Genomic DNA, 11122 nt, shown 5'->3' with positions numbered 1-11122 from the left:
TTCCACTGATTCATTAAATACAAATAATGCTTTTTATTTTACAATGTTTTATTCTAAGGACCACATCGTTTTCTCATATAAAGATCGAATTCATTTGTTAGGTTAACTAATTAGAATGAAAGTTTGCAATATGACAAAAGTTTGCAGTTTGTGATTTCACTTCATCAATGTGATTTATATAAATATGCCAGTATTCAACCAACTGCAACATTTATTCTTACATATACGAACAGTATATCTTAAAATAAGTCACTGAATCAGCAAAGTTTTTCTGACACTAAGTCTTCCTTACTATCTCCACTCAAGTGTTTGTAAGGCATGTTCTGCTTGTTTGTTTCTTCATTGAGCTTTATCTCATGTACACAATCAGGACTAATTGCATCACATGATGTTGAGCTCGTGATTTTATGCCATGAGGTCATCACATATTTTATTTGACAATAGCAAAGGTATGTTGTAATGCTAAATAGGGAACTTCCCTTTTTAGTTGCCGCCCACCAGAGCTTTCACAGTGTAAGGTCAACGACGGCTCTATTTGTTCTTTGAGTCTCCTTAATATTTCATTGATATATTTAGAAGGGAAAGCATTGAAATCAAACTTTATTTTCTATGGTTTGATTGATATATGTTGCTGTCACTATTCACCCCATTAGTTGATTTCTAATAGTTACATTTTGGGTTCTACATCTTGATCAAAGCAGAAAAAAGTAAAAGTCCTTAGATGTCAACAGGACAACTTCAAGGAGTTGCTAACACAGGTCAAACATTCAGAACTACACTTACATTTCATTGGTTGTGTGCTACTCGATGGAGAGATGGATTAAACTACTCATCCTGGCCAGCAGGTGTCACTACTTACATATATAAATACTCTATGGGACCCTTCAATTGGGCTGACTGGGCACATTAGCTCAATGTTTCCAGTCGTTGCAAAAGCTGCCACCTTAGGTACCTCAGAGAGTCTCTCTCACTGACTTTACTGCCATCAACCTCTTATCTCTTTTTGCCATTCAAATATGTTTTAGTTATATTCAAATCATTTAACATATCTGGATTTATGTTGTTCTGTTATTTAATTGCCTAGCCTTTAATTTGCCATGCATATGTGGGTTAAAAACAACCACTGATGTCAATATGGGTACTATTATATGGTTACTATAATTATGATATAGTGGAAAGGTTATACGGTGGCAAATGTAATGAAATAGATAATCATTGTTATTGTATTGTTTTGATCAGAATAACCAAACAGCATTGACCTCCCCTCCATGCACACATACAAAGCACATCTTTAATATTCAATGAAAAACACCTGAGTTTGTCATGTAAATTAAACGTTCAATATGTGTCACTTAAGGTGATTCATGTCAGAAACCTTGTTATTTACACTTGAAATTTTGAATGGACTTTCATTGTAAAGAAAAAGACGTAAAGAAATACAGTGATGATGAGAAACAAATTCACAGATCCTCTTGCTCAAATTGTTTGTACAAGATAGACGGAGGAAACACGCTCTGTTTCTGGGTCCATGGGACGATCAGTCAGCAGAGATCTGTGGGAACGTCTCCATCAAACTGCTCATACGGGACATGGACGTGGGTGGCTAACGCACCAAAGCAAGCCTATACTAGACAAACCCTGTTTGTCTTGGTGCTCATCCCAACAAGCTGAAGCCAAGCTGAGAGCAATCAAAAACTTAAGTTTCCATAAAGGACCAATTAGTACGTTGGTTAAACATTTAACCCCAAGACAAGGTTCTTAAATCACCTATATGTTTGACGATGGGAAGAAAAGCTAACCAATTTGGCCTATTTCCTATTATCAAGAGCCAACACTGATTTTAAATAAAAAAAATGTGTCACTACAGATTGATTTTGAACAGTTTGTTCTCCTCTCTGGCCTGAAAACAATGTCTGTTCCACTTTATAATAATTACGGTGTCAAGACAGTAGTAGGAGAGTCTTGCACAGATAAACAAGCACTTACATGATAAACAATTTTAGATACCAGAGCTCAAGCCCCCTGTGAGTCAACTGTATAAACAATTAAAAGTTATTGCTCAGGATTGCTTGCTGTTTTTTGTTAAAGGAAAATTCTCCAGGGCTTCAAGTTTTTTAGTTAAGTGCATATAAATTATGTGTGGGGAGGACTGTGAAACATGTGAGAGAGATTCTGATGTGTGTGTCTACAGTATGTGTGAACAAGCTAAGTTTGCCAGAGCTGTCTTAGTTCAGTTCACAGAGTTATGATAGATCAAAGGGAGCTGAAATCAAGCTGACTGCTGCACAGTGGAAGTAGCATGATTGAACTACACTGACATCTTGCTGCTCTAAAAGGTGATCACACAAGACTGTCAAATCTGTCTAAATCACTAAAGAATGCAGAACGTCATAGGCTGGTGAAGTGACACAGACATAAAGCATGAAAAAATGGCAACAGATATACTGTTTTGTGTTGTTTCATTTGCAGAGCGTATAGATAAAGGGAAACATTTGTTTACCAAACTTCTTTTGCTGCAAATTGTGTGTGCTACCGGATGTTTAAAACCAAAGCAAGCCAGAATCAGTCAAACAAATAGCTAGTAGATGTTAGTGTATGGTTTTAGGGTTAGAAATAGCGTGAGGTTGAGGTTGGGGTTAGTCTGAGGTCTGTAAACCTACAGATGTAGGCCTATAGAACAGAGTCTATTTGTTGTGCATAGTTTTGCACATGATATAGTAGTAATATATGAGCTTAAATTGTTGACTGTCGAGATTTGAAAAATATATATATTTATATTTTTAAGAAACTTTTACCAGGTCAACTTTTAATTGTGACTTATTTAAGATTGTGTTAACCACTAGAGAACAGGCTGTGCTCTACCAAAGTCAGTGAACATTTATAGTTTACTTGACTTCGGCCAGTGGTGTAGTGTTTTTATTTTTTACTGGGTGGACGCTATTTTAATGAGGTCATCCCAAACTGCCACAAGTGCGCAGGGCAGGCACTCACAAAACGGGCAGACAGGTCTACAGAAAGAAACTACAGGTATGCTTAGTCCTACTTTAGTTACTGTAGGCTACTGTACTGCAAAAAAGGAGACGGCGCTGCGCTCAACACACACAGACTCAAAACCATGGACAGACCGTGACCGGCACATAAGTTACATCAATAATTTATAGGCCTAAATTGTATAAATGCTTGAGCTACAGTATTGCGTTCTTGAGGGAAAGAGCTGCAGCAAAATCGGCGGGCGGCGAGCTGGTGGTGACACCCTGTGCTCACCAGCGTGATGACGAATCATAATTTTTTTAAAGGAAATTGTTTTTATTTGTTGTTATAATATTACAAGCAATACTAAGACACATTGGGGGAAATACACTTTAGAGAAATTATTTACTTTATTGACAAGAACTCGCTCAGAGTAATAAACTAGCTTATTCAAAAAGGCGGGAATGAAGCAGTAACTTTAACTCTTTGTAGCTTGCCTGGCAACAGCTCATGGCCCATTACACAACTGTCTTTATTCGGTTATTCTACTGTTATTAAAAAAACTAAATAAATACGTAGATTGTTGAGCTCTTGGAAAACTGTTCGGCGGATAATGTTACCCTGGCTTTCAGACAGTTAATTAGCAAACATAAGTTAGCCATCTCCTGACTTCAGCTACTTTTAGCCTCATTATTAGAATGGTTTCGACACACAATATTTTGAGATAAATAATGTTTGTCATTTTCATTCTCAAATCATTGTGAGATACTAGCCTATCATTATTTTTGAAAAAGTTTCCCATTATTATCACTTACAAGAGTTGCTTTTTTCTTTTTTCCTATTGTTTTAGTTTATTTATTATATTATAATGTTAGCTTAACATTAGCTAATGCTCAAAAGAAAGATATGAGCTTTTCCCAACATGTTGTACTAGGCCTTTATTAACTTGGCAATACACAAATCAGTGTCCAACATTAAACAAGCGATCAAACAAATAAGTTGTATATATTTTACTTCTGATTTGAGCTTACACCAAAGAGTGGACAGAACAGATGGGTAATTTGATGCCTCTGCTGTGTCCTCAGGATCCCGGGCGAGTGGTGTTCGACAGGAGGGAGGAGAGAGAGAGGCAGACACCAGCAGCAGCAGCAGCAGCAGCAGCAGAAACCTCGACAGCACACAGACCTCAACACCCATACACCACCCTCCTGTGCAAGCCACGAGACGACGCCACGGTTTGGGGCTGACACGCAAATCCACGCAAAAGAAGACGGCGATCCACCTTCCAAAAGCAAGTGGGCTCTTCTGCTCCAAAACAGAGAACAGGTCAGTCACCTTCCGCTCGGTTCACAGTTTGCAGCGATGTGAGTTTCGTCACTGCTGCTTGATTGTTAACGCAATGCACACTTAAAAAGTTATTTAAACTGCTAAAACAGAGTCTGCATTGGATATATTACACAATCGGGAAGTTATATTAAGTAATCAGGATTGTTTTCTGGGAACAAAACATTATTTGAATTCAAATGTACTGACTGAGAGAAAGTTAAAACAGGAAACCTTTTGATTCATCCATCCTCAAATTCTCCTCTTTCACTGAGACTGCCGGATGTCTTATGTCCGTGTGGACACGTTTTGGCTTTTTGACTGACCATCAGTGGCATAGTGGGTGGTGATGGTGACGGTGGTAGTGGGCGGTCACAGGACTGACAGTCTGGCACACAGTCAGGTGCTGATCCACAGTGAGTCTGAGTGCCACAGTGAAAGTGTGGGTTTGACATGCAAACAGCAGGCAGAGATTTAAACGATCAAAGCGGTCACAACTTCTCAGGTGAGTAGCTACAAGAGACTTTGTATTTGTCACTTACGCTTTAAAAAAAGTTATTAGTCGATTCTAATGGGTGACTCTTTTTGAATTTTTATATATTCTTCTCTAATGCCTTTATTCTCAGTATCATGTGAGGGATGTTTGGATATTGCACAACACCCAAAGCAGTTCTATGTTTTTTTAACTGACTGGAAAATCTTGGTCGTGACTCAGCAAAATTGTGGACACATGTTCAGGCCACCACTGATTTCTCTCTGAGGTTTGCTGTGTGGCTCGCAGGTAGCTGATGTTAACTTGTGTTATCTTTTTACTATAATATGATCAAGGCACCTGGAAACAGAACTGGTCAGCTTTTTGAACAAGACTCAGAATGTCATTGCCAACAGTGAGTGTAGTTGTTCAGCACATCTGTCAGTCTCTCTTTGTTTTGATCTTCATGTCAATAATGTGATTGTGAGCAATCAAAGAGAATTTTCAGAGACCCAATTTGCTATTCAAAACTAATGTTTTACATATTAAAAGGAGTTTAAGCTTTTTTTTCAGACTAGTTAAATACATTATATTATAATATTATTGTTGCTTACCTTCGAGGCAGCCATTAGTGTAAAACTATTTCCCTTTGCTATAGATTAAAATCATAATTTACTTGGGATATATACGTATATCCCTCAGTATTACGTTTGCTTTAATTAAAAAATAGAGCATATATTAAAAAGAAAACACAAAAAACCTAACAGAAAGGCAGATAAACAATATCCAAGCAGAAATAAGTCTCTTTCCTTAAAAGCCAACCATATTGTAGAAAGAAATAGAAATAAACAGAAAGTCATACTTCATTTTTTAAAGATAACACCATAATGATTAAGGAACAGGCATATTACCCATCAAACTGATGCAATAAACTTGGAGGCGTGTATCAGAATGATAAAATGGGTTTTATAGGATTAGGAAATAGGAAAACATTTAAATGTCATCTCTCGTTTAACTTGGCAATTGTAAAGGAGAAGACATATGATACATTTTTGCTTTTTGCTGATACATGTTTGGAGAACTTATAAAAGGTCATTCTTATAAATAACAATGCTCATCCAGACTAAGGTCATAATATACCTTTCACATCGATAACTAGTTTTCTTAACTTAAAAATAGTGTTGTGCATAGTCGTTTGCTATGTAATGATGACCTGTGTGTGAGTTTCTTTGAGTCTGACTGAGCGTGCTGAAACAGCACAGTGTGACAGTGAGTTTTAGCTTTTCAAGTTATACAATTCCTAAAGAGATGTGTGTGAGTGAATGACTGAGACAGATTTGAACTTTGCTCTGTTGTCATAAATGAAAGGAGTGCCTCGAGATACCATGCTATGTTTATGTTGTCCCTCGCACGGCATGAAAGCCATATTTAACTCTCTGCAGACAACAGACTTACACAAAAGCTTTGTTTGACTTGGTGTAAAGTCCAAATTCAAAGACGCGTCCACACCAGTATTTATTGGTTTGTGAAAATCCATGTTTATTTAAAAATACTAGCAAAAAAGGGTCAAGGTCGTCTACAATGCAGTTGATTACACTTGCTTTAATAAATATATATAATACCTCTGTTAGAGCTGATCAGTATCACTGAATAAAGGACATTTTTTAACTGCAAATTTGAATCTGCATAAATAATATAGAAAGAGAGTGACACACTCCGGTTCAGCCCACATAAACGTAACCACTGTTGCCTCCACACCACCGACATCCTGGTTTGTTTACAATAATTCAGCTTTTCTCATTGTTACTGTGAACTTTTCCAAAAGAAGATTGTATTTTATGAGAGGACATTGAGACCATGTTTGACAGAATGTTATGCTCATTGGTTGTTTTGTTTGTTTTTTAATTGGGTGTAATTATTAACTCTAAGGCCATTCAGTTCACTGTCTACTCACTGCGATATTTTATGCTGGATTTAATCATCAAACTAAATGCGCCAAACAAGCTGGGTGTTTTCTGATGAAAAATATCTGTACTATTAGCAAATCCTTTTTATCTCCATCTATGTCAAATCACAATGTCCTGTCATCTCCTCAGTACGTCTTACAAAACATCTTTGAGGATCTGTGTACAGTTTTTAATATAATCAACCAATCAAAATAAATGTTATATTTGAAATAACAATTTTTACCTCAGGGGGCTTTACAATCCGTACAGGAAACAACCTTAGACCCTCGCAGCACACAAGGAAAATTGAATTAACTTAATCTAAAAAAAACTAGGAATCCCTCTCCATGATGGACAGACGTGTAACACATGTCGTGCGTTAAGAAAAAACATGATTATAAAATTACAACATAAACGAAACAGCAACAATTATAATATGAAGACAGATCAAAATGATAGTTGCCAATAAAAAAGCAATAACTGCCTTAAAATAAGACAAATAAAAGCAATAGCAACGGAAGAGCATGATTACATTTTTTAAATGTCTGCAGTATTAGAGTAAGATCTTACATCCTAACTTTTGAAAAATGACTTCTACTTCCTTTTTTAAGATACTGTTCCACCAGTTGAACATTTTGGCTCTTTCTTAACAAAACGTTGTGGAGAGAACCCGCTTCAGTCTCTGACTCATGCCAGGGCAAAGTCAAAGCATGTTTTCAGTTCTCACCTCTTTACGCTTTGTTGTACGTAGATGCAGTCTGGGTCTGAATGAGACATGAATTATAATGAAACGCGTGGTGCTTGTGCCATATCCACACAGCATACATTTACAAAAACATCAATCTTTCCAACACTGTCACTTATAAGTGTTAGTATTTACATCCTTTTGCATGCAATGCCGCTTGCTTGACAAACACTGGTTGGATGTTGTATAGCAGTGTTGTGAAGAAGCACATGTTGCCCTCTTTAAAGTAAAGTTACAGCAACAAAAGTAAGAAATGTTTCTGTTCTGTGGCCGTTTTCTTGAAAAAATACATAATAAAGGCTGTTTTAACTTATTGCACCCTTCCCTTGCACTAGCTTTCAATTTTGAACATTAAAATAAGGACTGCAACTATCAATTATTTTTTCATTGACTTGGAATAAACTGTAGGTGTACTGCAACTGTGTCACGTTTGAGCAAGTTGAAGTGCAAAAAATCAAAAAAAATTAAAAAGACGAGACTGTGATGGTGTCAGAATTGTTGTAAAATCAGTGTTTTCCTTTTTAAGCAATTACCTTAGTAAATACAATAATATCATCAGATATAAATGGTGGCCAAAAAAGGAATGTAAACTTGATTTTAGCTCCTTTCGTCCTTAAGCGTATATATCTTCACAAAAATGTTCCTTTTTAATTTGAATCTTAATTAATTGAGTTTCTATAATAAAAAGGAGGTTTTTTGGTAATTCACATGCGCACACAAAAACGCAAAGACCCACGCCGATCCTAATACAACAAATAAATATATATACAATTATGAGATGAGTTTAATTTTCCGATGAACTTTAACATAGATATTAGTCAACAGACAGTAGGGATATCTAGCAACCTCTGTCCTAATTTCTCTTTTAGAAAGATGTGGGAGCAAACGGCAGCTCCTCAGGTCAGAACCTCGGCCAAGAGGGAATTTCAGACTGACTCAGACTCTACGTGGGTTTACTGGATGTGGCACTGGTTGAGACATCACTAGTTCACGTCTTGCAAAGAGTGTTATATGATGTTTTTTATTTTTTGCCCCCTCAATTATATTGGCTAATAAATGTTAAATGTCAAAGGATAGAAGAAATGAAACAGGAACAAACACGATTAATAAATATAGCTTTCCCTCTTTCACAAACCCTTTTTTCTCTTCTTTTCATCACATTTGTCCTTGTAATTAAGACTCCTTTATACTTGAATTCAGTTTACTTTACAGCAGACACAAATACAAAACAAATACGATTTAAATCCTTATTACATGCTTTGATGTATTTGTTTTCTGAAAAGGCCAAAAAAAACAACCTCAACCCTCTAAACTCTTCACAAGCAGAGTATCCTCTCACTGTCACAGACATTTAATCCTCTTTTACAAATGCACAGCCACCCTGACATTTCTCAAAAGAGCGGTATGCGCGGAGTTAATGACATAAAATCGTCTTTACCCTTTCCTATTTGTAGCACTCATTCCATTTAAAGTCTGATTTAGCCCATACATGAATAGAGTGACTCAATGTTTTGAGAATTCACCGAGTGCATTGCCGTGTTTATGAGGCCGATGCTAAAGCGAAATAGGACTATCAGTCTTTAGCGTAAACAAGTAACTTACACGAAAAACCACCATACAACATTTTGTATCTTTAGAGACAATTTCTGTTATTGGCCCCTTGAATTTATGTTATCTAGGGCCAATGCCGATATTTCTCGACAAATTCAAGGAACGGTAACGGCCCGTCCACACAGCGGCGTGCGTTGTCGCTTGCCGGCGGGCGTGTCTGGAACTCGACCAACAACCAATCACATGAATCTCCCGCCCCTGACTCAAAAGCAGCGGTGTGATTGGCTAGAGCTTGTACTGGCATATGATTCGATTGGCTGACGCTTCTGCCGAGGCGTCAAAAGTTGAACATTGCTCAACTTTTGCATCAAGCCACGCCAGCAACGCTCCGCGTTGCTTCCAACAATGCAGTTCGGTGAAAAGTGACGTAACCCCATTCAAAGTGAATGGTGAAGCGTCAACGCACGCCGCTGTGTGGACGGGCCGTAAGAGACTGGGTTGTTAATGGGCAAATGATGAACCAGCTATGTAACCGCAACGTTTATGCATCCTGTCCAGTCTCCTTACCCCTCGCCCAAACCTAGCTGAGTATTTCTGATAGTTGAGAACACTTCTGACATCTTCAGCTGTGTGCTATATGATGAATGGTTTAGTGGACTCCATTTATATATTCATTTATAAGGCGCTTTATTCAGTATCCTTTACCTTCCTCAAAGCACTTTACATTTACGAGTCATCATTAACCCATTCACACCCTGTTTATGCAGAAGCAGGGTGCCATACAAGGTCCCACTGCTCAAGGAAGCTCAAATGTAAATGTTTGCCATACCAGCGGGAGCAATTTGGTGTTAAGTATCTATCTTTCATATAGCTTTACTAAGCTAATTACAACCTTCATTGAAACCTTCCTCTTTAGGCAATTCTGAATCAATCTCTTTTGTAGACCTTTCCTTGCACACGTGATTACACGATGTTCTGTGGATGAGAGTCACGTCATGTGTTGTTTTGTTATTGTTCAGTTAAACAGCAACTGTGGGCAGCTCACTCCAGTCTTTTCCTCTTCACTTCGAGGAACAGGTTATGACCCTTCCCACGTTGCACCTCTCCCTCTTCCTACCTTGTTGCGTACCTACTGCGTATTACTTCAAGTCACTGTCAAAACATAAGTCTAGCTATCAATCTTCACCACAGCAATTTCTCTCTCGACTCCCACAGCTGAGATCACACTTACATGAATTGATCATTAACAGTTGTGACATCCTCATACAAGACAATTGTATAGTGAGTCCTTTGTTTATCTGCTATGCGTCTTTCTTTGTCATCTTTTTTTCCATCGTTACCTTTGTGTAATTTAACGATGCAACACCTCTCAGGCTCAGAGGTGTGTGTGTCTGTCAGTGTGCAAAACACTGATATCATAAGGTGTGCCCCGAACTATGCACTGTTTATGCTCTGCACATGTGTCCTCGTACACATTTGTCATTTAGTGTGACAGCATGGCACATACATGTATTTGCGGCATGTGTGTGTGTGTGTGTGTGTGTGTGTGTGTGTGTGTGTGTGTGTGTGTGTGTGTGTGTGTGTGTGTGTGTGTGTGTGTGTGTGTGTGTGTGTGTGTGTGTGTGTGTGTGCATGCATGTGGCCTTGACAGCATGCATCACTCCTTCCCCTTATCCAGTGAGGAAGCTCTTGGGGCTCAAGAGACTCATCAACCATTAACTCATAACTATTTAAAGGAATTGGGAGAGAGTTCATGGCCTCAGATTATTGTTAAAACTGCTGATTCCCAGAGCCTACACACACACACACACACACACACACACACACACACACACACACACACACACACACACACACACACACACACACACACACACACACACACACACACACACACACACACACACACACACACACAAACATAAATATTTATTACAACAGTGGCTGCTCTCTCTTTCTCCTCTAAGGACTAATCCACACACATTATGTTTCCTATTTCATCCAGACAAAAACACTTTGATATTATTAAAAAATACCACAAAGGAAATAATGGTGCATGTTTTGGGGTGACAAGCCAAAAACCTCCTAGAGTCTTTCCTCTCAACACTGAATAAG

At 38.0% G+C, this 11122-nt stretch overlaps 1 protein-coding gene across 1 annotated transcript in view; it reads left to right on the top strand.

The window, feature by feature from the left end:
- Window positions 1–4600: 4600 nt before the first annotated feature.
- pparg (peroxisome proliferator-activated receptor gamma) overlaps window positions 4601–11122 on the top strand; it is a 26342-nt gene continuing 19820 nt past the window's right edge. The window contains exon 1 of the mRNA XM_079680575.1: window positions 4601–4798. Coding sequence (XP_079536701.1) covers window positions 4747–4798 — 52 coding nt within the window. The 5' untranslated portion in view covers window positions 4601–4746. The remainder of the gene's footprint in view (window positions 4799–11122) is intronic.

The sequence above is a fragment of the Notothenia rossii genome (assembly GCF_949606895.1).
Source record: "Notothenia rossii genome assembly, chromosome: 5".
NCBI classification, from domain to species: domain Eukaryota; kingdom Metazoa; phylum Chordata; class Actinopteri; order Perciformes; family Nototheniidae; genus Notothenia; species Notothenia rossii.
This window is presented reverse-complemented; position numbering and strand designations above follow the sequence as displayed.